At 30.8% G+C, this 24,659-nt stretch overlaps 1 protein-coding gene across 1 annotated transcript in view; it reads right to left on the reverse strand.

Moving 5' to 3' along the window:
* Positions 1 to 9: 9 nt before the first annotated feature.
* The window catches only part of LOC132728362 (uncharacterized), a gene marked incomplete at its 3' end in the record, with an annotated part of 44,141 nt that continues 19,491 nt past the window's right edge, over positions 10 to 24,659 (reverse strand). Inside the window, 36 exon segments of the mRNA XM_060714019.1 lie at positions 10 to 47; positions 233 to 490; positions 604 to 726; positions 1,285 to 1,404; positions 1,533 to 1,689; positions 2,092 to 2,198; positions 2,468 to 2,725; positions 2,969 to 3,091; positions 3,965 to 4,090; positions 4,638 to 4,760; positions 4,981 to 5,100; positions 5,303 to 5,473; positions 5,781 to 5,858; positions 6,302 to 6,433; positions 7,320 to 7,445; positions 7,933 to 8,061; positions 8,863 to 8,985; positions 9,376 to 9,636; positions 10,020 to 10,133; positions 11,577 to 11,708; positions 12,109 to 12,240; positions 12,511 to 12,636; positions 13,209 to 13,373; positions 13,609 to 13,778; positions 14,146 to 14,335; positions 14,495 to 14,746; positions 15,493 to 15,687; positions 16,004 to 16,165; positions 18,342 to 18,584; positions 19,005 to 19,215; positions 19,404 to 19,675; positions 19,854 to 20,094; positions 20,739 to 21,068; positions 22,517 to 22,641; positions 23,441 to 23,563; positions 23,908 to 24,084. Of these exon segments, the coding sequence (XP_060570002.1) occupies positions 10 to 47; positions 233 to 490; positions 604 to 726; positions 1,285 to 1,404; positions 1,533 to 1,689; positions 2,092 to 2,198; positions 2,468 to 2,725; positions 2,969 to 3,091; positions 3,965 to 4,090; positions 4,638 to 4,760; positions 4,981 to 5,100; positions 5,303 to 5,473; positions 5,781 to 5,858; positions 6,302 to 6,433; positions 7,320 to 7,445; positions 7,933 to 8,061; positions 8,863 to 8,985; positions 9,376 to 9,636; positions 10,020 to 10,133; positions 11,577 to 11,708; positions 12,109 to 12,240; positions 12,511 to 12,636; positions 13,209 to 13,373; positions 13,609 to 13,778; positions 14,146 to 14,335; positions 14,495 to 14,746; positions 15,493 to 15,687; positions 16,004 to 16,165; positions 18,342 to 18,584; positions 19,005 to 19,215; positions 19,404 to 19,675; positions 19,854 to 20,094; positions 20,739 to 21,068; positions 22,517 to 22,641; positions 23,441 to 23,563; positions 23,908 to 24,084 (5,933 nt within the window).

The following is a 24,659-nucleotide window of genomic DNA, read 5'->3' on the forward strand; positions in this document are numbered from 1 at the left end:
GACCCATACCTTGCTGCAGTTTTTCCCATAATACGGATTGTCGCATTCTGAAGGTATGTTATAACATATGTTAACTTTAAAGCATATATTATAGCATATATTAACTTCATATTGTCTAACAAAAAAAAACTATAATAATGATATTTATTTGTGGAAATTGTTTCCAAAATTATTTGATTTTCGAAATTATTTTTGTTGTCTTCATAAAATGTTTTACAATTTCATGTCGTACCTTTGCATATGTTGCCATTAGTCATTTGGTATCCAATGTCACATAAACAGTCAAAACTTCCATAAGAATTTTCACAATATGAATTTTCTTGGCATATTCCTTCATTAATACATTCATCAACATCTTCAGTGCAATCAGATCCATTCCATTCCTTGGCGCATATGCAATCACCAGTTTTAGAATCACATCTCTCAGAATTAGGCACATGACAAGAACAATTATGTCCACATTCAAATCCGTATGTCCATTTTTCACAGTCTGTAAAAATATAATACTTTGCTCGTACATTTTAATTCAAATTGTTAAAAGTCAAACATTAAGGGCCTCTATTTTATATATTGTAAGGTTAAACAGGAAGCTTTTCTACTCACCAACGCAAGATTTCCGATCAGTTACGTTTAGATAAAATCCGATCTCACATGAACAGATGAAACCTCCGTATGTGTTATTACAATTGTGATCACATGTGTTGTTCTTTTTGCATTCATCAACGTCTGTAAGAAGGAATAAATGGAGCATTTTAGTCCTGGACTCAAAATGATTTTTAAGCTACTATCCAACACACTGTAATTTTTGGGCTTTTTAAACTAAAATGTCATCAAAAGATAAAATGTCACCGCAGGCTCTTACATTTATATGGAACTAGATTATTAAAACATGTCTTTACTGACAAAAAATATTTTTGTAAAGTATTTGCAATGTTTAACCTGCCGTTATTTTAAGCCGTGGCAACGTTTTATTTTTTAAATATTGACTTATTTGACCAGCACAGCCGTTACCTGGTTGCAAGTCGGCCAGTTGGTTGCGGATAGAACTATTGTACGCTTGGTAAGGTTTTTGTCCTGCAGTCGATTGCTGCACAATACATCATAGAAAATTATGTCTATAAAAATGTTGAACTGCATATATTATTTTGTTATGAAAGAAAATATCAACAAAGCTGAGCGATGTTTACTAAAAGCAGACGCAAGCAATACAAAATGTGCTTAACTGGCATAATAGAACATTATTATTATAGAATAATAGTGGCAGTACGAGTATTCTAGTATTACCTTGGCAATCACCTGCCGACATGTGGAAACCAGAGAAACATGCACATTCGTAGCTACCGGGTAAATTTAAACATTTCTGTCCGCAACTATTTGTCTCATTATCTAAGCACTCATTGAAATCTACAATAACAAAAAAATCATTAAAATATATATAAAAAACTTGATCTGACAATGAATATGTAATTCACGTCCATTGCATGATTTAATATTTTTCAATGTGTTATTATTAAAATTATATTGAGTATTACCTGTGCAAATCCCACTTTGTTCTAGAAAACCATCTCTACATATGCACTCATATGAACCAATATTGTTTCGACAAATTGAATAAGCCTTAAAATCACAAATACTGCTGTTGCTTGAACACTCATTTACATCTTCCGAACAATCTTGTCCCTGCCATCCCTAAATTAGACAACAACAAACCTTAGTTAGTTGTATATAGCATGCAATGGAAACATGAGGTAGCTTTGAAAAAGGAGTAGAATAAGTCGATACTGCTTTACGGTCCTCAAATATGTAACGAATATATGTCAAGTTCTTATTCTTGTCAGTTATGCATCAAATATTACGAGGCAAGTAGACGGATTCTCAACAAGAAAGACATTCCCTTTTAAGAAAATGACTGTTGAATAACAATTTAACATGGAACCAAGTAAGTATATATTTTTACATAACACAACAACTGTCGAGTGTTTTTAATGGCATGACGGTCATTATTCAATTTATTAAAAATACATTGTACCTTTTATAAAATGTAAAGGAATGTAATGTTAAACTTTTATACAAATAACATTAGCAAAATACCTGATTACAAGTACATGAGCCTGTCTCATGATTACAATCTTCAGTGTTTTCAATATCGCAAGTACATTCGCGTGCGCAGTCCTCTCCGAAATGACGACTATCGCATTCTTAAAGATATACATGTAATGGTTGATATTATAGATATCCGTGTGGTCTATATATATATATATATATGTTGACAAAGAAATCTAATACAGGTGTAACACTGTCAAATTGTTGCATATTTAAAACTAAATCGGCCTGCCAAAGGATTTTAAAACATTTATTCTTGTTGGAGTAGCTGACATTTCAATACTTTTTTTGCATTCTCATCATGTTATTTTTTTCAAGAAATAATGCATTTCAAACATACATAAAGAATACAACTTTAACAAACCTTCGCATCGTGTAGCTCCTGTCTTTACATAACCGGTCTTACATTTGCACACGTAACTCCCTTCTGAGTTCAGACATTCTGATTTAGTTGGACAAGCAGTATCATTTAAGCATTCATCTACATCATCTTCACAATTTATACCCTCCCAACCGGATTTACATACACACGTTCCAGTTGCAGGGTCACACCGTTCAGAGTTTGATTCGTCACAAGAACAATCTGATTGGCAATCGAAGCCATACTTCCATGCTTCACACTCTATGAATAAAGGTTTTAATGCTGGTGTTTATCCACAATATTGCGGTTTTGAAAATCTACGCAAGTATCAATATCATTCAGGAAAGCTAAAGCTAACATCTATCCAGTATTAGATATTTGAAATTATATTTCTGATCATAATAAAATTCCTAAGGCATCGTAAACAAACTATAGGATACACTTAAATCAGTTTGAGACTATCTTAGAAAGTTATATAATTTAAAGCTTTGGTTGTTATGATACCTTTGCATGTTATGTTATCATCTCGTAACTGGAACCCTGTTTTACAACTGCATACAAAACTGCCGGCAGTATTATTGCATAAATGGTCACATGGCTGAACACTTGACAGGCATTCGTCAACATCTAGTATAAGATTTGATGGTACAATTCAATTAGCAAATTTTCGATGTAATGAACAAAGCAAGAAAGTACATATTTTTATTCGAAACTCAAAGTATCATTATAATATTACTTACAATAGTAATCTTTATAAACGATGTATGACGCTTTTATGGCGTTTATTATCAAATATAATGACATAACATACAATTTTATTATTATAAAGCAAATCAACCGGTTCGTAATATTCAACATGATAGGAAACGTTAATAATTCCAATCTTTTTCTATAATTTTCAGTCTCGGAAAATTTTGTCTGTCGGACCATGTTACTTGTCAACATAAAATATTGTATTTGCATTAATAAAATCAAATCAGATTTTTTCTTTTTAAATATGTATTAGACAATTATATTGCATGAATCTTGTCATGGTGCAATCAAATGTACTATTACTCATAAGTCTAGTTACCAGCATATTTGTGTACATGATAAGATAAAATCAGCGAGTTAAATTTTAAATAGATTTAAAAGAAATATATTTTATTGCAAGAATCAACGTTTCATCAACCATTCCTTCATATAGATTAGTAAGAAAACAGGTTAAATCTAACGAGAAAGAAAAAGAGATCTTTAAATTGATGATAATCGATGAAAAAAGGCCATATGTAGTTAATAAAAACGTTGTAAAAAGTACAAAATATTGTTATATCATTTTTGACAGAATTTCTCAAGCACTAATCATTTATCTCAATTTACAATCAAACAAACGTATAGTTCTAACGTCATGTTTAACGTTATAAATATGGATGATAAGCCAGAAAAACATGACTGCGTTCGTGACTAATAAAAAATGCCTATTTAAAAATATAATAGATTTATATGTTGGTAACATATTACCTTCGCAACTATCTCCACTCGGTTGAAATCCTTTCGAACATGTACAACTTACTGTCCCATTATCCATGTAACATGACGCATGCGCGGGACAAGTCTTGCTTTGGTCTTCATTACATTCAGTCTCCGCTAGAAACAAATATAGACTATTATATTCATATATTCAAAAATGTATTTTGCAAATATTTTTCTCTTTTTCCTCTTTTTTCTGTCCGATTTAAAATTATTATTTATTCTGTTTCAAAATGTTATGGGTTTGTGGAATAACTTTATATAACTTCAATATAAACTGCAAGTTGTATCATGCGTCTGTTAAATTGTTTTGTATTAAATGTATATAATCAATTTATTGAAATAAATCTATGTTGAATTCATTGTTTTCCTCATTCTTGTTTGAAGCATATTGTATGCCTTATATATATTTGTAAATATTTTGTAATGAAATGCGTTTGTATTGTTATCTCTATTTTTTCATTTTCGTAAGTACTGAATAATGATATAACAAAAGAAAACAGATACACGCTTTTATTTATCTAAGTTCCACATATGATTTTAAAGCGCTGACATCATACAAAATGTAGCTTTGATCGTGGTGTTCTGTTAACTTTACCTTTAATTTCAATTTGCTCTTTTGCAAGACTATAAATCATACTTACGATTTAAAATGAGAACTTACGTCTACAAGTTTTTCTATCAGACAACTGAAGCTTGAAGCCTTCCTCACATGAACATAAATAACTGCCGACGGTGTTTTCACAAATTTGACCACAACCATGTCTACTTGTACATTCATTGACATCTGTTAATAATTTCATTTTAATTATCTTATTTTTAACAATCAAATATAATACGACTAATCTTAAAATTAGTTTGCCAAAAAAGAAATTATAATAAAGCATTATAATAAATAAGAAATAAATATGACTGTGCAGAAATAAGACATTTTTAAACAGTGAAATGTATATTAACAGAATGTTAATCATTCCTAACTTACTTATTCCACAAACTCAAAGAATTACCTATACATTTTCCATTTTTAAGTTGAAAGCCATTGTGACAGCTACATGTGAAGCTACCGTTTGTATTCATACACTGTTGGTCACATGAGTTTAGTTGTAAATCAGAGCACTCGTCAATATCTGGAAACATCGAAAGAAAATAACAACGAGTTCTTATTTTTATTTTTGAATAAATAACAAATACTATTTTGACACTAAAACATAAATCTAAAAATGCTTAAATCGTAAAACAAATGCTTTTTAACTATAAGTAAATCAAGCAAAATATTTGCATCATCTGCATTTGCATTAAAGATTACATAAAAATGACACATTAAATTACCCAGGCATTTCCCAGTGCTATTTTCATATCCGGTTTGACATAAGCATGTGGCACTCCCCAGAAGGTTAACACACATTGTATTTTGGGCAGCACAATAAATTTGTCCTGTTTCACATTCGTTGATATCGATATCACAATTATCACCAACCCATCCGTGTTGACATACACAACCTTAATACGTAGTTCAAAACATTTTGTTTTTGTTAAAAAGGAAAATCGTGTAGTAAATGCATATCATATCTAACTTTAATTGTAATGAATGAACACTGTTATTTTTTAGCTTAACTGTTCAAATATTTATGAAAACTTAAATTTTCGTTTAACATCAACAATTTAAATAAATGATAAGTTGATAATTGACTCCCACGGCTAGTGCATCGGAAAAAAATCACTGAAATATTTATTGATAAGATCAATTTGTCGTTTTGAGATGAAAACCTTATGTTAACAGTTAATATATCAATAGCACATAACTTACCCTTTATTTTATCACAAAATCCATTAAGACAGCTGCATTCATGCAAACAGTTCTTGCCATAGTGATAGTCATCACATTCTATTATTAAACAAATTGATAAATAGTATTTACATTTCGAATTCACATTTATTGACTTATATTCAAATCTATATAGTTCTATAAGCATATAAAATGATAATTCATAATACTCACTGTTTATTTAATTGCACTTCGTGACAAATCATCTGTAATTACTTGTCTTACTGTCTTGGAGTCAGATAAATATTTTTAAAAACATAGATTGATTATTTTCGTTTGTTAGGAGATGATTTGACCGCATTTTATATATCACTGTGGCGCTTAAAATTAATTCATACTCCTATTGGACTATAATATTTGATACCGTGCATTAAACAAAGATATGTTCAATATTTACCTTTAAAGGAAAACATAAAAATAATCATGATTATTCAATTATCTTTAAAAAGGATAAAATGTTAACTAAGGTAATTGTGAATAAATAAAAAAGAAAGTTGAAACACCTGAGCAAGTTCTGCCGTCATTTTCAAGTTGTGTACCAACTGGACACTCACAATCATACGACCCAGCCGTATTTATGCACGTAGCATTGATATGGCATTTATTGTCGGCATCATTCTCACATTCATTTATATCTGAAATATCAAGTGAAATGATAATAATGATGAAACAACTGTCCTTAAAAACAACGGTTTTCTATCAATGAATTATTTTTCTTTTCATTGTTTAAGATATTTTTATTAGAATGTATGAAATATTTGTAATCTTTAGTGGTTCAGTATCCACATCAAAGTGTTTATAATGTAACAGTATATAAATATTATGCCAATAAAGGCTGGGCAACGTTCATGAAACACATCCGAGGTTAGTATTCTAAAGTAGAATCATACTATGTATGTACATGAAATAATTTCATTTCATAAGCAAAAGCATTAACCGAATGAAATTGGTAAAAGGTACAGTTTAAAAGGTGAAAATCTAATAACTGTTTAAAAACAGAACACTTTTCATTTCTTATGAAAACTTATTTTGATAAATTTAAACTTTTAAAACCACTTGCCTAGTGTTTTTTTTTATTTGTATATTATTTGTTATTCATGTGGCAAATGGGATATACAAGAGATACAGTGTGATTGAAATAAGTATGAATCGAAGCACTAGCCGATGATTATATTTATGTCCGCAAGGTTATATTTCTCAGTATATCCCGATAACAATTTGTAAAACGAATTAATTTATGAAGACCCTGATTGTTATGACATCTTCGTGAGAAAACCCAGCACTTTGAGACTATTTTCTCCAAAGAAGCGCGGGAAAGACGGAGGTAAATAAGGTGATGTCAGCCGTTCAACAATACGGGAACGTTGCACAATATCCAGAGAACGCACACATATAGTAGAAATACATTGTCAATTGAGCGCGCGTCGGGTTTTCATAATATATACGGCATCTTAATTCAATTGTTTTGCTTAACATTGTGTTATAATTATTACATAATTAAGTACAGTCTTAGTGTTTTACCTGAACAAGTTTCTTCATCAGGATCCAACCTGAAACCTTTCATACAAGCACACGATGCATCTTCACTTTCCAACACACAGAAATGTGAGCATGTCATGTTATTGATACTCAAGCATTGATCAGAAACTGGAAATATTGTTAGAAAGTAAACCTTTATTTGATAAACAAACAAAATTTTTATGAAACTCATAATGAATCATTAAACATGTTAAAATTATCTATTGTTCTAAATAATTATTGTTACTTATAAGACAGTCCAAGACATTTTATCAAACAGTTTTTATTTTAAATGCAAATATTATCGAATCAGATATGGATCCCTGACAGCGGCGAATCAAGCACAGTTTTTGAGTTTTGACTCTTTCATATTAATTATTAAAACGTAATTGTAATTAGTATGTTACTATCAATATGTTGAACATATGTCAATAATATGTCTTGGCACTTGTACAAATAAGACAATCGAATCAATAAATAATGCATTAAACATATACGAAACATAAATAAAAGCTCCGATAAAATGTCTGTAAAAAGCAACAACAGAAAACAAAAGATGTCCAGTATTTTCCATTATTTGAAATGTAGATACATTGTGAATAAAAACAGCAATTACATTTAGCGCAAGTACGTCTATCATCATTGAGAGAGTATCCTAAATAACAGAGGCAGGAATAAAAGCCAGCCGGATTATTTATACATCTTTGCTCACACTTGTCTAAACCCAATGCACATTCGTCTACATCTACAAAATAAACGATATAAATATATAGGAAATATGCCTATATTAAACTATAACACAACACGGATCAGTTTTATCCACTTAAATATTTATCCGTACCGCAGTAATCATTAGAAAAAGAACACAGTTTCTGTCAGCACAACCTTATCTTTATTACTAGAAATTGTAATTTACATTGTATTACTACAAATCACAACTGTGTCAGATAATCGATTTTTGGCTCGACGTCTAGGAGGTGATGCCTTTATTTACTTGTAAGCAAGTGGTACAGAGATCAAATCGAAGGAACAACAGGATGTCTTTAGAAACATTTGTATTTTTCTGTTTGAATTTGAATGGTTCTAAAGGAAGGCTGGATACAAACAATTGCAGTTGATATTTTTCAAAACAATAGACAGATTCGATGGCCTTTAAAGTTCGCTTATTTGTTCATTTATAAATTTAATTGTTTCTCAGATTTTATATAAACATTGAAAACAGATATTTTACGTCTTCAATAATAATCATTTTGTCATAAATATTTTCTCTTGACCGAGTAAAATCAAACAGCTGTATTTAATATACAAACAATATCATACAACGTATAATGTTACGACATAACGGGGACATTTTCGATTTCGACCTGGTTGTTTTACATGAGAACAAACTAATTAAAGACCAAGTTAACATGACGAATAAATTGAAAATATGGTAAACGTCAGTTTGCTTTCCTGCTTCTCATATATGCATTTCTTGGGTGAATAATAATTGATTAGACTAATAATAGAATTCAAATACTCTAAGCGTAAATTCTGTAGAAAGTACCTGTGCAGGATGTTCCATTTAGCCTGGTATATCCGTCTCTGCATTTGCAGGAATAACTTCCCACAGTGTTTGTACAATTCTGCTCACAATCATTGAGCTGTGGATCAGTGCATTCGTCTATGTCTATAAGAAAACAAATTACTAATTAAATAGTATAGTCATGGAGAGACCCTCAAATTAATAGCAAAATAAACATTTTTTTGTTGTTGTAAATTCAATACAATAACCGTCACAAACATTGTTTAGTAGAAAGTAGTTGAACTGCAGATAGTAGTTGCACTACTTTGAAATGAGAAAAAGTTCTAAAATTTAGACTCATGTCTTGCATATATAGGATATTTGGATTTTGAAATTTTAAAATATAATAGTTAAATGGGTTAAGGTAGAAACAATTGTAAGAAGACTTGTCATAAAAGGCAGTGCTTCATTTTCAGTATAATATTCTGATCTGCGTTATAGGATAACTGTGTCTACAAAAGCTATTCTTTTAAATATATCTCACGTTAAACATACCTTTACACTTTTGGTCATCTGTCAGTTGATATCCAGACCGACAGATGCATGTATAAGAGCCTAGACTATTGACACAAGTTTTCAATGGATCATCACATTGATCTACAGTTGCAACACATTCATTAATGTCATTATCACATTTTTCTCCCTGCCAACCATGTTTGCAAATACAACCTTTAATTGGGTCGCATCTGTCTGCACCACGGCCTGTACATACACATTTGTTTGCACAGTTGTCTCCCCAAAAAGGAACAGCACAAGCTTCAATAATAATTGATAAATATGTGTGATTGGATGACAGTCATATTGATTTTAAGAAAATCAATTAAAAAGGTTTATTTTATCATGCAGTTAGTAAAGACTATTTCTACAAATAAAGATAACACCAATAAACGTCTTAAAATATCATTCCATAACTACAACACAAAACTATGTGGTCCTTTTATTGTAAGCCAAAGTAAATGGGAACATGACGAATGCTTAACTAAATTAATGGAATCGTATATATAAATTAACTCAAAAAACAGTAATGACAAAAATGTATTTACTTATGTATTTATTGCAAAAAGATTGAGATAAAAAACAACAAACAAACAAAAAAACGACATTTTGTTATCAGCTATTGTGAAATACAATTTTCATACCTTTACAAGTAGTCGAACCGTAAAGCTTATATCCGGTAAAACAAACACACTCAAAACTTCCATTTGTATTAACACAGTCATGTGGACAAACACCTCGGTTGCATTCATCTATGTCTTAATAGGAAAAATATTTCAATTGATTAATTAACGTTTTGTTCGTTCCAAAATGAAATAGTATAATATAAATCAGGATCTAATAATGAAATAACATATTTTATTTTGTAATACAATTAAAGCTAGTAGTAATTGATCCAATGACTGTACAATGTATAATGCCAACCCTTTTTATACCTTTATTGACTGTTAGTCTTGCCTAGTTTTTTCTTTAAAATCGGGTGCAAAACAATTCCTGATATTGGCTTTTAGACTTTCATAATGACGTCGTTTGAACGACGTTTATACAGACTTTTAAGGAAAACGAAACGAAGAATGTAAAATTGTAGTTCTTTAGTATTGTACTTTCTCTTACTGGTTTTATGGCTTTGTAAGATTTAAATGAGGAATCTTTGACAGCTTAGAAGTTATACTCTGGACTCACAGTATTAAGCATTTTGAAGTACCGTATCATAAAGGGGGATAATTTCCAAATTCTGCAAAGTAGGATTATGATTCCAAGACGCTAATAATACTCTGGTTGCTATTGCCATGATATCATTAAACCTGTCCAATTGTTTAATTAGTTTCTTTTATAAAGGGCGATATTTTAAAATATAAGTAATGGAGATGATCGCTGAAACTGTATGAAGTGGCAGATGATATCATAAACAGTTAAGATAAGCTTTGATAATAATAAATAGTTATTATAACGGGAGATTCATAAGTTAAGCGAGGCGGAACTATGTCTCCGGTACTTCATTCATCTCTACACTGTGTTAAATTTATATCAATTTCATTTCATAGTTTTCAAGCTATCTTCCGAAAACTAGTGTAACGAACGGACAGACGTTTTGGATTTTGTGACGTTTAATCCCAACGTAGTGTTTTTGTTCTACATAAGCAGTACAAAAGTAATGATTTAAGTATTTTTAATACATAAAAATGTATATGAGCTTCTTGAATACTTTTATAAACTACATACGACGACGGACAATTTTACACTTATACTGATATAAGTTTTAAAAAAAGTAACAAAGGCTACAACTTTTGTATTTGCAATACCCCTTATGACGTGGGAATCGTTAACTTTTGTCTAAATCAATAGAAATGCATTGAAACCTTTAATCCTGAGATAAGGTGTAGGGCAGCATTTATACTGATATAGGCTTTGGAAATGTTTATACTGGTATAAACTGCAAAAAAAGGTCTACTGCAAAATATTTTGAAATGTTTATTAATATGTATTGCTCTTCAACTCTGCCAAAACGGATCTTTATTCCCTATGTTATTGAAATATTGTTCGATTCTTTGCAGAGCTATGACCGTAAGAATAAACCCAACGTTATTATGTGTAACCCATTATATATTTTCATGATAAAAAATAATTCTTCTAGTTATCTCTGTAAGTTCTTCAAAATTTACAAAAGTAACTAAATTTCATCAGAGGTGTAATCAATTTACCTTTGCAAATTGTTTTTGTTTCATCGAGTTCATATCCGACAGTACAGAAACATTCAGGCTTTCCATCAATTTTCCTACAACCACTTGTGCCAATACAAGCTTTCTTTTCTGAGTCAGTGCAACTTCCCTCATCTAAATAATGCATTTATTAGTTTTAATAAATATTATCAATTAAACTCAATGTTTACGTTTATGGACTGTGTAAGCAAGTATTTTGTATCCAAATAATGTATTGGATACTGATTAGAAAAAAGAATTTTGAACGAGGGTACTTGTGATTTTATAATGTAAGAAATAAGATAGTTGATTGCGCATACTTTGGTATAACATTCCCAATCAAGCATCACTTGGCAGATTCTGAGAGGAACGAACGTAAAATGTTTTATATGATTGATGGATTTCGAGTGAATTTTACTATTTCCGCTTATATTGCAATACCCATTTTTTTTTCTCTCTCTCTCAATACTCTTTACTCTTTAAACGTAACTTCAAGCTGTTAAATAATCCAAAAGGCAATATAAAAATAGTTTACCGGAAGTTTCTATGCATGTCCATGTAGAAGAATCAAATTTGAACCCCGTAAAACATTGACACGAGAATCCTCCTTCGTTGTTCACACATTCATGCGTGCAATTATGTAAGGCTACGTCACATTCATTGATGTCTGAAAAATGTCTTGTTATAAATTTATTACCGTAAAAATATTTTGCTGGTAACAGATCTCTACAAGCTCAATTTTACAAACACAAAATATTGTTTGTTCAAGGATATATGAATATATAGTTATTTAATTTACTTTTAACAATGCGTCTTGGTACAACTATGAATTACTGAATATTAAAGTTTATTTCTCGAAACATTTTATTATTTGCTCTAGCATTTGCCTATAGTTTTATTCTATCGTACTCGAAGTTAATGAACTCCTTTCCAGTACCTTTACACTTGCTTTTGTTTTCACTATCCACCTTATAACCACCTCTGCACATACACTCAAAACTTCCTTCTGTGTTAGTGCAGACTTGATCACAAATATCTTCATTATCTGCACATTCGTCAACATCTTAAAGAGATTATTCCAAATGATGGTGTTTGAGATTGAAATAAAATTAATCGTAAACATAAATGAAATTCGTGTCTTGTTTGCCAAAACTTTAAAGTACAAAATGACAAGTAAACAATATCAGTACAATCGGTGAATGAATATGAACATCTCAATTTTAGCTATGACTCTTTCAACCCCCTGTCCTAAAAACAACAATAAAAAGACAGATATTATTAACAAAGAATATCACCTTTTCTTTTTGCACTAACTTTTTACCCCAATGAATAACGGTATAATGAGGGAAAGGCGCACACTAGTTTTAGCCCCAGTGTTTATCAGAGTCCGCTCCAATGCGTATCAACACACTAAAAATCAACAAAGGTTGTTAAGAGAAAGAGTGAATAAATTCTCGTCTTTTCTATATGAATCCCGTTGAGATTCTTTCAATAATGAGAAAATGTTTTAAAATGTTATCAATAAGTTTAATAATTACATTTGTTGAAAGTCATGAAAATATATATTTTTATAAATTGCTTTAATGTAAAGCGCAATTTTAAGTGCAACACTTAGGTGATAAATACAAAAGGTACCTTTGCATTCGTTTTCGGTATCTACTTTATAACCTTTTGGGCACGGTCCACAAGTATATGTCCTTTTTTGTTTTTTCTGCTCGTCAGCTGTAAGAGACTGACAAGTTCTTTGTAGTGAACATGGATTTGCTGCGCATCCGTCAAAATCATTCTCACAATCGTCTCCTGTGAAATAATTCAGACAATGGTAACTGTTGTTAAGTTAGTGGTGATTTTAGTAATAAAAAGACTTAACCATTTATAAAAGCACAATGATAGTTTTATTAAATAAAAAAGATCATGAAGGTTACAAAATAACAAGATGATTAGTTTGAATATGTCAGGGCAAATTGTTACAGAAATTATATTTTACAATTTTTGTTTGTGGCTAGATTATATTTTCCACTACAAAAAATCTCACCTTGATATTCCGGCTCACAAATACATTTTGCATATTTAAAATTGTCTACACCAAATTTATCCTCACGTGCTTTATTGCTGCACACGCCATGACCATTACACAGTGTACAAAGAACGATATTTAACACGAAACTTGGTGATGAGCGACCATGTTTGTTTTTCGTTGCGATGCTGCGTTATTAGAAAGTGTTTATAAAATGTGTGAAAAAATATTGTTTGTATAAGTTCTAGAGTATTCATTATTTGATGTTACATTGTAAAATGCCTTACACAATTAAAGAAATAATTAATACTCATAACAATAAAATAACAGAAAATACACATATTTATTCATTATGTATCAATAACTTACTTTAACGGGCAAATTATTACCAGTTAGATCATTAAAATAGTATCATAAAATATAAAGAAAAAACGTTTACCGAATTTAATGGTTATGGAGATCGGAACATATTAACTGTAAATATCATTTGTACTTATATTTATAGGGTTTCTGATCAGATATATGAAATATACAAATGCTATGCATAATATATACCGGATCTTTACAGGGTCATCGCTTTTTTGGAAGTATGTGACTGTTGAAGATGAAATATTTATCTTTGCATCAACATTGTTTTCTAGGAAGTAGACTTCATCATCCGAATCAAAATTTATGCGGCAGTTTACATTTTGACCTTTCGTAGCATATATGTCCTCACATCCGGAAAGTGTAGGCACTGTAATTTCTGGAATTATATATTAACGTTTGATAAAAGAAAAGCTAATTAAGAACATGAAATCTGTACTACTTTCGCATAACATTATGGAGATACCTATTTTATACATATAGTAAATAGTCATTTATCAATAAAATGAAAGTAAAAAGTGAAAATCGATAACAATACCGAGTTCAGCCGTAGTAGAGTCTGACTCCCCTCTGATGATGCTTGTTTGATGAGCTATTTCCATTGTCCCAGTAAATACGAGGTCGAAAATACATTCGATATTTTGTGAGCCGTTACAAGCTTTTTCCGCTTCCAATATTTTGTCAGGATCAGCTTCATCAAGAAACCGTGGAATATACGAGTCATTATGGAAATCAAAATGCGACTTGCCGTCTTCATAAATAAATACAGAATCATTTGAATTGATCGACCCTTAAATTAAAAAAAAATGGCTTGAATCATAAATAGAAATAAAAATAAGTTTAATATGCTTTTACAATTTCTTAAATTAAACATGTTCAAATAATAGATTTACACCATATTATGTATAAATTACATTTTGCTAAAGAAAAGTCATAGGACAATGGGGTTCACGAGCTAGCAATGGAAGATTTATAACTCTCCCATGCAACGACTTAGTATTTTTATTCTCAAGACTCGAGACTACGGAAAATCAAGGAAACATTCTAACATCGAGACTAGCTGTATGACAACTGTTTCTGAAGTTTCTGAACAACACGTAGCATGTATATGTTAGTGTTCATCCGTGCTGTTCTACAGAAATTAGAAACTTCGACGGGAGCGATAGCGACAGGAGAATGTTTCTAATTTCTGTAGAACAGCACGGATGAATACTAACATATTTAGTGTCAAGCTTTATTTTGCCTCACTATCATTCACTTTATTACGTCACTATGCGTACAGTCGACTATGGACGGAATTCGATATAGTATCGACTTTTGTTCTTCTATGAAAATTAACGCACAGAAATACAGCGTTTTCATTGGATGACAAATAAAGTTGGACACTAAATCCAGATTTAGTCTGTAAAAGCTTCTATGAAAAGTAAGGACGTCAAAATATTTCACAATAAACAATCGTTACGATTATAACTAAGCGTGTACAATGTTCATCTTATGTGCAATGACTACACTCTTTTATAATAATTTAGGACATACATGTCTTTCCGTATTCAAAAACCTCTCGTTCCGTAAGATTTCCTTGGAGGACAGTTCCATTTGGCATTGTAAAGTCATTCTCGGGATTACCATCATTGTTTCCCAATAATCCAGTCGTCAGCCCATGTAATACCTTTGGCACCCAGGTGTTTAAAGAAAGCATTTCTACGCTCACGGATATAGTCAGAGAGATACCTGCAATTTCAATTCATCAACAAGAAACATTATTTCAATCTCATAAGTAACATGGCAGCTCGCCTAAAACAAATGGTTTTAATTCATGTTTTTAAGATAAACTTTGGTTTATATATCAAATAAATAAAAATGTACAACTGTCAGAAAACAGGCACTGCACGGATTTGTCAAACCAACTATCAATCAAAAGCTCAAATAATTACAAATTATTGGAAATAAAACGTATCTCTATAACATAATTAAAGTACTACTGGACGGTTTAGAGATGTAAACAAAAGAAGGATTTGTCTAATGAAATAATACTCAATTTTTTTACCACTTGTTGGAAATAAAACGCTGAGAGTATCATCCCTTTTTGAAATAATCAAAGTCCCTCCTCCGGACGGTTCCTCAGGAATATAAACAAATGGATTTTCTGGATCAGTATTTGCATAGAACTGGCTGGTAATGTCAGCTTTGTTTGCGTAAATAATCATACCTAATAAAGAATAAAGCCATTTAATGCATTGAACGAGGATCGGACGAACATAACGTTAATGGATAGAAGAGTTTTTCATTAAATGATTTAAAAAGGGTAAATTGGCGATTGTTAGGCATCATACACATTCTATTTACAAATTACTTTTAAAGCATGTCACATGAGCATGGCTGTAATGATTGCTTTTAGACAATTTTTTTTTATTTTTTTTTCTTATTTTGAAAAAGATTCTAATATATAGCTAAAGAATATTGTAAGCTTCGATAGATATCCAAAGTATATAAAGTTATAATTGGTAACACTTCTAACTCACTGTTGTATATAAGTATCAATAATTGACATAGTAATGTACATAAATAAATTACGTAATGAATAAGTGAATAAGTGTCACGTAATCATTTAATTCTAAGTCAAAAGTCAATTATTTTAATCTTTGTCACAACCCGGCAGCCATCAGCCGATTTTGTTAAAATTCTAGGTATCCTTATGAATCTGATAAGATATTGGATGTATCTAATAAAAATATGTTCATTACTGTTGAATATTAATAGAAAGTTATTGCATGCTCCATTCGATACGAAGAATCGCATTTGTTAATATAACCTTATTGATTTATTCGACTGTTTTTTTTTTTAAATTATTTTTTTTAAAATCTTAACCAATTACTTTTGACGAGTAAATTTAATATATATAAGGTAAAACTGTTCAAGATATTTTGATATCTACATTCTGTTATTCTATTTACTATTTCTTAACAGCAGAAACGTCAAAATGAGGTGCTCAATCTAACGCAAATACCGTGTAATTCAGGATCGGATTAATCAGATTGCTCGTGCGCTGTGGCATATGCTCATCAGTAGCAATTCTCCGAATGTTACATTTTATATTTTTATTTCTAGCGTTATAAGTGAACGACCTAAAATGTTAATTTCTCTTTAATAATATTACGTGCAAATTGTTAATGCTGTAAAGCATAGAACAGCCACTCGGTAAACAGCTGCGTAATTATTAATTGCTATGTTTCGGTTAACATGTAATTATTTAGGTTGCATACTGTGTAACGTTTTCTGAAATTTTCATTTGCATTTAAAGACTTGAAATATTTATGACATCTTGTAACAGTGAATTTAAAGTTTGACTTAGATTATACGAGTATAGATTTGATGAAATAATTATTGTTAGAATTAAATAATACCCTCGAAATTGCTATGTATATCCTAAGAAGTTAATGACATAACTAATTGCTAAGTGGTTAAAACAATTTGTACAAACAGTAAAATAACATGATAGTTTGTTTCGGAACGTTTTATTCTGGTCATGTATATCAATTAACATATACATGTATATTCTAGTTACCACCTTTCCGGGAATAGACTTTTAAATTACAAAATCATTTTACTGTTTCTAAATAATGTTTTAGTTCTTTTACAAATTGACAATACGATGTATGATGAGGAAGGAAAAATAATCTGAAAACTTTTCAATAAACTTATAAAGACTGCAAGTTTTTAAACATCTAAATGACTTTTGGCGTCATGCATCGTTTTTTTCGGCACATTTTCTAACATTTACATTTTCAGATTTCGTTAAACCTGTGTTCAATTTCATTTGGATATAATTTGTAAAATTGACTTATCTAAATAATGGGCCATTCCTATCATAGAAATAGTGTTGAACGGACAAGATCATACCGAGTCTTTAATTCTCATAGAATATTGTTGGCTTCATTGTTTCTACTATATAACCTTTTTTCTAGTTTTTTTTATTTTGTTTATTATTCTTATCTATTTAATTAAGGTGAATTTAATACAGCTGTTAATAGCATTAAGTAGTTAGTACCGCGACATTCCAATTTATTTATATATCAAAAACTGTTTATATCTCCTGTTGTGAAAGAATTTTATATCACTTTTCAGTTCAGTATTTATAAAGAAGCAAAGTAACATTTTCGAGAGGACACTATAGCAGCTTTATTTAACTTTCAATTTGGTGCAAGTTTATTGTGAATCAAAAAAGTCTAGATTTCACTCTAAGGCTTTTAACTCACTCTTCAATCTATGAAAAGTGAAATATAGACCGTAACCGAATGCTATTTAAGTAAATGTTTGTAACATACTGTTGATATGTTGAAATAACATTACCTGTGTCATATAAACATGATTACTAGAAACATTACCTGTTTTCGCTTTATTAAGCTCAACATGGAGGGAAGCATTTGAGGATTCTTTCACGGCAAATGCGCTAAAGACTGTTGCATCTGATAGTTTACCATTCTTTTGAAGTGCCCTTTCAGTTCTTGCTTGAATGTCGAGGGTAAAGTTATCGGTGTCTACATGTAATAACGTATACTCGCCAAGACCGTTGAATGTAAAATTCTTTCTATCTAAAGTTATAAAGTGTGGATCGCCCCAAAATGTACCTAAAATAATAAAAAACGCTTTGTTATTTATGGGACACGAAACTGTTACCATATGTTTATAATGTATGCAATGTTCAAGCAACCAGGTCCTTAGACATTGCCTTCCCTTTTAAATGTTTTGTACATTGTCATGAAAGAATGCAGATTAATTAGTAATATATTATCTCCACATGTGTGTTTTCATTTCATTATGTAAATAGAAACATATATAAATAAAATTTGTACAAAAATACACAAACACGCACAAAACCACGCACATACATACATATATACATACATACATATATAATACATACATACATGCATGCATGCATGCATGCATCCATCCATCCATCCATCCAAACATACATACATACATACATACATACATACATCCATACATACATACATACATACATACATACATACATACATACATACCAAAGTCATATGGAGAGGAAGCATAGCACGACCCAGTTGGTCTGAGCTCATAGAATAAGTTGCAATAATTCGAGTTAACACAACATTTCGTCTTGTAGATAACATCGTTCAAAATATGTTGTAATGGATAGCGTGGGTGGTAAAGTTGAAATCCTCCCGCAAAGGGACGTTCATATACCCAAAGCCATGTCTTAACGTCGTAACAACACGACTGAAAATGAATAAATATATACGTATATATTGTATAATATAAGATTACAAAAGATAATAATATATAACACAGAAAGTATTATGTCAGACGTTTTTATACTTGATATTAATACTGAATATTGCATTGCTATTAACCATTTGATACAATAATACCGTCAGTTGTTAAGTTTATCCTTCTTCACAACTTACTTTTCCATACTGTCTAAAATTTCCAGCATGAAGCATATTAACACAGATATGATTCACATCCCGCCGCCATCTTTGTAAACCTATTCTCCAAAACCAAGGGTCGAAACGAGAGAGCCATATATCACATGGACATTCTGGCATAAGACTTGCAAGGTAATCTAGGTTCTTCTTGTTGTCAAAATTGTCGTTATACCAATTAATACAATCAACAGCATCGTTTTGATGATTCATGTTGAGTTGATGCAAGGGTTTAAAGACAAGTCCAGCAACATCTATAGGAAATAAAAGTGTCAGTTTATCGTTTTTGTACTAGCTACTCAAACAAAATATTTAATATGGCAACAGAAGTTCGCCTATTCAATATGTATTCATGTATAAGGTTTATCATTTTGGTCTTTATCAGACTCTGTTATACTTATAGTGTTAAAGAAAGAGAGGCGATGATGTTACCGTCTTCTGTTGATGACACCTCAGGCTGTGAGTCTAGTTGTAGCACTTGAGAGGTGAATGAATATGGATGTGTAAATGATAATCCCGAATCAACATTTTGAACATTATGGCCAACCCATATTGGTACGTTTGATGCGAATTCCGAGTCATTTGGTCGCCAATTCATTAAACCATGTCCATAAATATAAAACACGTACGTTGACTTCCCGTCTGATACTAGTACTGCTTGGAATGTGGATTTCTACAAAAGGAATGAGATATGTTAAACCATGGCAGACCTGATAGATGATGTGAAAATAAACATAATTTGTCCTTAAGTCGTGTAACACGTTCAACCTCACCGAGTCAGTTATACTTTTATTTTGATCGTTTTTAAAAATAAGTAGCGTAAACCTTATTTTAAACAGTCAATCGGTAATCGGTTATGACAATGTGGTCACTGATTTAAATAGCTAATAGATAAGACACTGTCATAAAATGAATTATCAATGAATAAAAACTGAAAACAAAACAACAAAAACAAAGAAATATTATCTCTTAAGCAGACGGCGCAAATATACATTTTACTTTAATACATATTGACTGCCTTCAATGAGAAAAGATTTCAATCCATTAAGAATATTAGTAAAATAACGACTTAATTTGGTATGATGCAAAACCAATACAAATAAAAAAGAAAAAAACATATTTTTCAATGTTTTTTTAATCATCTATATAAATAGTTCATATAATTACATACATATTTTCTGATGAAATATTTGTAACTTAGACACAAAAGTCAGTAAATGATGCAATCAATCGGTATAAAAAATGCGGGAGACATCTATTCTAATTCACGTATCAGTTCAAAACTATACCTTTTATCATATTTAAAAACGCACGCACCTGTGTAGAATCAAATCCTGCAACTGTTGTCATAGCTTCATGCCAGGTAGCTATCATTACAAAGCTGGCATCAAATGTTTCCCTATCCCCAAATTTTATCACAATATTCTCTATGTAAGATATCAATTCTTCATCCTCTTTCATTTTGTCATACGAGTGCAAGATATCATATGATCTAAAGTAAACAGGGCCTGACGTTCTTTTATCAATGGGACCATAAAATGGTGCTATGATAGTTTCTTCGCCGTTTGTCACAATACCGTTTCTATTTTCTGGCGGGGTCGGGTTTGTATATTTGTTGTCAAAGCTTACAAAGCCATAGGAGCACACCTTAAAAAACAGCAATGCATAATCCTGAAAATTTACTTTAAACAATAAACTGTCCAATATCCATTATTAAAGATTTCTTATTTTGTAAAACTTATTCTGGATCTAAACTGTATGAGTCTGACCTTATCCTATCTCATATAAAAACAACAAAACATACTATTGAATATCAATGACACAACAGCACAGGATCAAAAAGATGCAAAAAATAAAACTTTAAAATACAGGCCCGCCTGTAATGCAACCTACAGTAACTAAATACAAGCATTACAAGAGGTGTTCAATTCATTATGAAACCGTTTTAAAACCTGCCTAATTATCTACTCATATCTGTTTTATTGCAAAAGATACTATATCTAGGATCCTTGACAATTGTAAATCATTCTACACCTTTCTGGTCAGCTTTAAAAGTCCGGTTTTATGCATGACTGCTTAAGTTTACTCCATTCGTCTTTGAGAAGAGCCTTTGTAAGACCGGACATGGTATACATCTTACGCTTCTGTAGCCTTTGTTTCAGTATACCAAAGTTCATGGGAGCTGCATCTCTGCGCTTTGTGGCAAAGCCAGGTGCAAATGCATCTCGTTTTACAAACTTTAGTTCGTTTAGGTCTGTCTCATTATTCGAACGTAGCAAACACGACGTCGACCTTAACTACAGGCGATAAAAAGCATAGCCTCATCTGTGGTGATAACATTTTTACATTTTCCACACTTAAGTCGGATATATAGACGCCATGATCGAGTATGTTGTTTTTTTAATCTGTGTATCACTAAGCCTGTGAGCAAGGCTGTTTTCCTGAGTTTAGCTTTTAGGTTTGCCCTGTTAACAGTACGTAGACATACTCCTCACTTAGATGCCATTTCTCTTTGGGTAGGAGAATTTACAACATAATCATATTACGTTTGGTAAAAGAACCACTATTACCTGTTTTGGTATGCTATTTCGAATAGCACCTTTACCATGTTGAATGCAATGCACAGTAACAGTAGAAACATCATGTCCAATCTGTTTATCAATAACATGTTTCACAATGTTTTTCTAGGACATGTTTTTGCTTCACAAGTAATTATGCCCTCAACTAAATAACTTATTTTGGTCTAATCATATTTAATTTTAAATTAAAATGTGATGGTTATATGTATGGTACACTGCTTAACATGAATTAATCGCTTTCTACGAGGTTTTGTAAACAATAAAATCTTATAACCTGTTTTGATTGTGTTTCATAATTATAAATGGAACACATCTCGTATTTTCCTTTTTTTATCTCGTGTCAAATTCCAAAGTTTTAAATTGATTAATCATTTGATTTTTTTTCCGAAATCATTATCGATAAAAAAATAGAATACCTTCTTTTAAAACAATAGTCATTATTTTCATTTTATTGCTTACAATATACAGAATGTTTTCTTTTGTCTTATAATGTCAGTAAGTCAATTGCATACTTACAAACAAATGTTTTCGCATTGAACCAGACACAGGCATTCCGGGTAGGAAAGATATATCAGGTCCACAAACTTCAGTGTCTGATATAAAGTGATCCCCTTCAGCAGTCCCGTAAGGTAACAGCGGCACTTATGAAATATAAATTATCATTAATAACCTTTTATTACTATACGTAACTTTGAAATGCCTTTCTCCGAATGGTAATTATCAGAGTATATTCACCGCATTTACCCAATAAACTGTTACAAAAAACAATAACAATAACAAAAATCCAAGAAAACAAACAAACAAACAACAGGTCGATATCGAAGTATTCTTATTTTTTCTATAGCATTAGATGTTAAAAGTATATTCCAAGTTGTTCGCATCAATTGTGTTTCTGAAGAAAAATAAAAAACAAAACATCAAATGACAATAGAATATGACTTGAAATCAAGACCAGTGCATTGACTTAATTATAAAGAAATTTTGGCGCAAAGTATATTAAAACAACGTATTATCGACCTGATGTTTATTCTTAAATATTACAAATTCGTCGGGTTTTGGGTTTAAGATTTCCATTTTTTTCACCGGCAGATTCGCTTAGCCATTATAAGACTATTAATAAGGTTTTAAAATATAAGATATATCGACATGGATTTTCTAACTGGTAAATATCATTTAGTATTTGCTTAAAAGTCCATACTTGTATAAGTTTAAATTAATGAACACCATTCGTTATTACTTTATATTTTAATGTGCTTTCAAATGGAATTATATCTCGTTATAAGTATTACGGACATGACAAGGCACGATAAATGATACTATGTGTAAATTTGTTTGCTATGTTAAAATGTTTAAATATCTAAATATACGAGTATATATATACCATACACACTCGGAATATCGGTTAACTAAAAAACTTCTTAATTATATTAAGGAGCTTACTTTTATCACATATCTTTGATTTGCTGTCAAATATTCCTGTGAGGCATTTACATACGGAGTTGATACACAGTGAATCGGCCATCAAACAATATTCTTTACTTAGGCAAGGTCCTCCAACGTCGGCTGAAAACAAATGTATAACTATCAAAGATCGTCGTTACTACATACGAAAGTGTAAACGTCTGTAATGCAAGAAAACGTTAAGAAAAAAATCAAAAGTGCAAACTTATTATCGGAAATAACAAAATAGTTGCAAAATTAATTGTTTTTGCTTGGTTTTCTCAGAAACAAACATTTAAACTTAAATATTTTAATATGTTAATGTCACAACGAACTCGTTTTGTCATATTATTGACTAGAATATGATGCGATATTTGCCTAAAAGACTAGATTAGTATGAATGAACATATTAAATAATAAATATTATTGCAAACATTGCAAAGAATGGAATAGACATATATCCTCACATTTTTTCTCGCAGGTTGGTGGCTCACTGCTCCATTTGTCATCGTCTCCACAAATGCTTGTTTTTTCTCCAACCAAAAGATAGCCCTCATTACAGCTGAATGTCACTGCAGAGTTGTATTCATTACCGGCAGAATCATCCATAGTACCATGTAGAGGCACAGTATGCTTTTCACAAACTATCATAAGATAATGTATTAAGTTAAATCATGAAGACAATAAAATGCTGTCATTTATACTTGTTGTTTTGTTCTCCTTAAAACCGATTGAAATTATTTTAACGATGATCTTTTATCATATTTACTGTTTCACAAATGCTTGATAGCCAATCATTTTAAAGATCCTGTAACTCAATTTTTTAAGGTTTTATATCATAAATATAATACTCAAATGAAGATTTATCAATATTGTAAGTTCCAAAAAGCATTATTTGTAAAGATATTACCGAATTTTACATTTTCATATTAATAAAGGGTAATAAAGGGAGGTAATTAGAAATTTATTTTCCATAAAGTCTCAGTCAAATGTTTCAATAAGAAATGAACGCATATATTTTAATTTGATTACATAAAATGTTGACAAATATTTGCAGTACATGCTATACATATTCTTATCTGTTTGAAAGATGTTTCAGAAGCACAACTACATGTATATACATTAAAATTTCACTTCAGTGTGGTTATAACCTTAATTACAATATACAGGATATTAAACAATTCTTTTAATCAATGACTAGCATGCTCTGAACATTACA

Source organism: Ruditapes philippinarum, unplaced genomic scaffold, assembly GCF_026571515.1.
Source record: "Ruditapes philippinarum isolate M1 unplaced genomic scaffold, ASM2657151v2 ctg21145_1_1_1_1, whole genome shotgun sequence".
Lineage (NCBI taxonomy): Eukaryota > Metazoa > Mollusca > Bivalvia > Venerida > Veneridae > Ruditapes > Ruditapes philippinarum.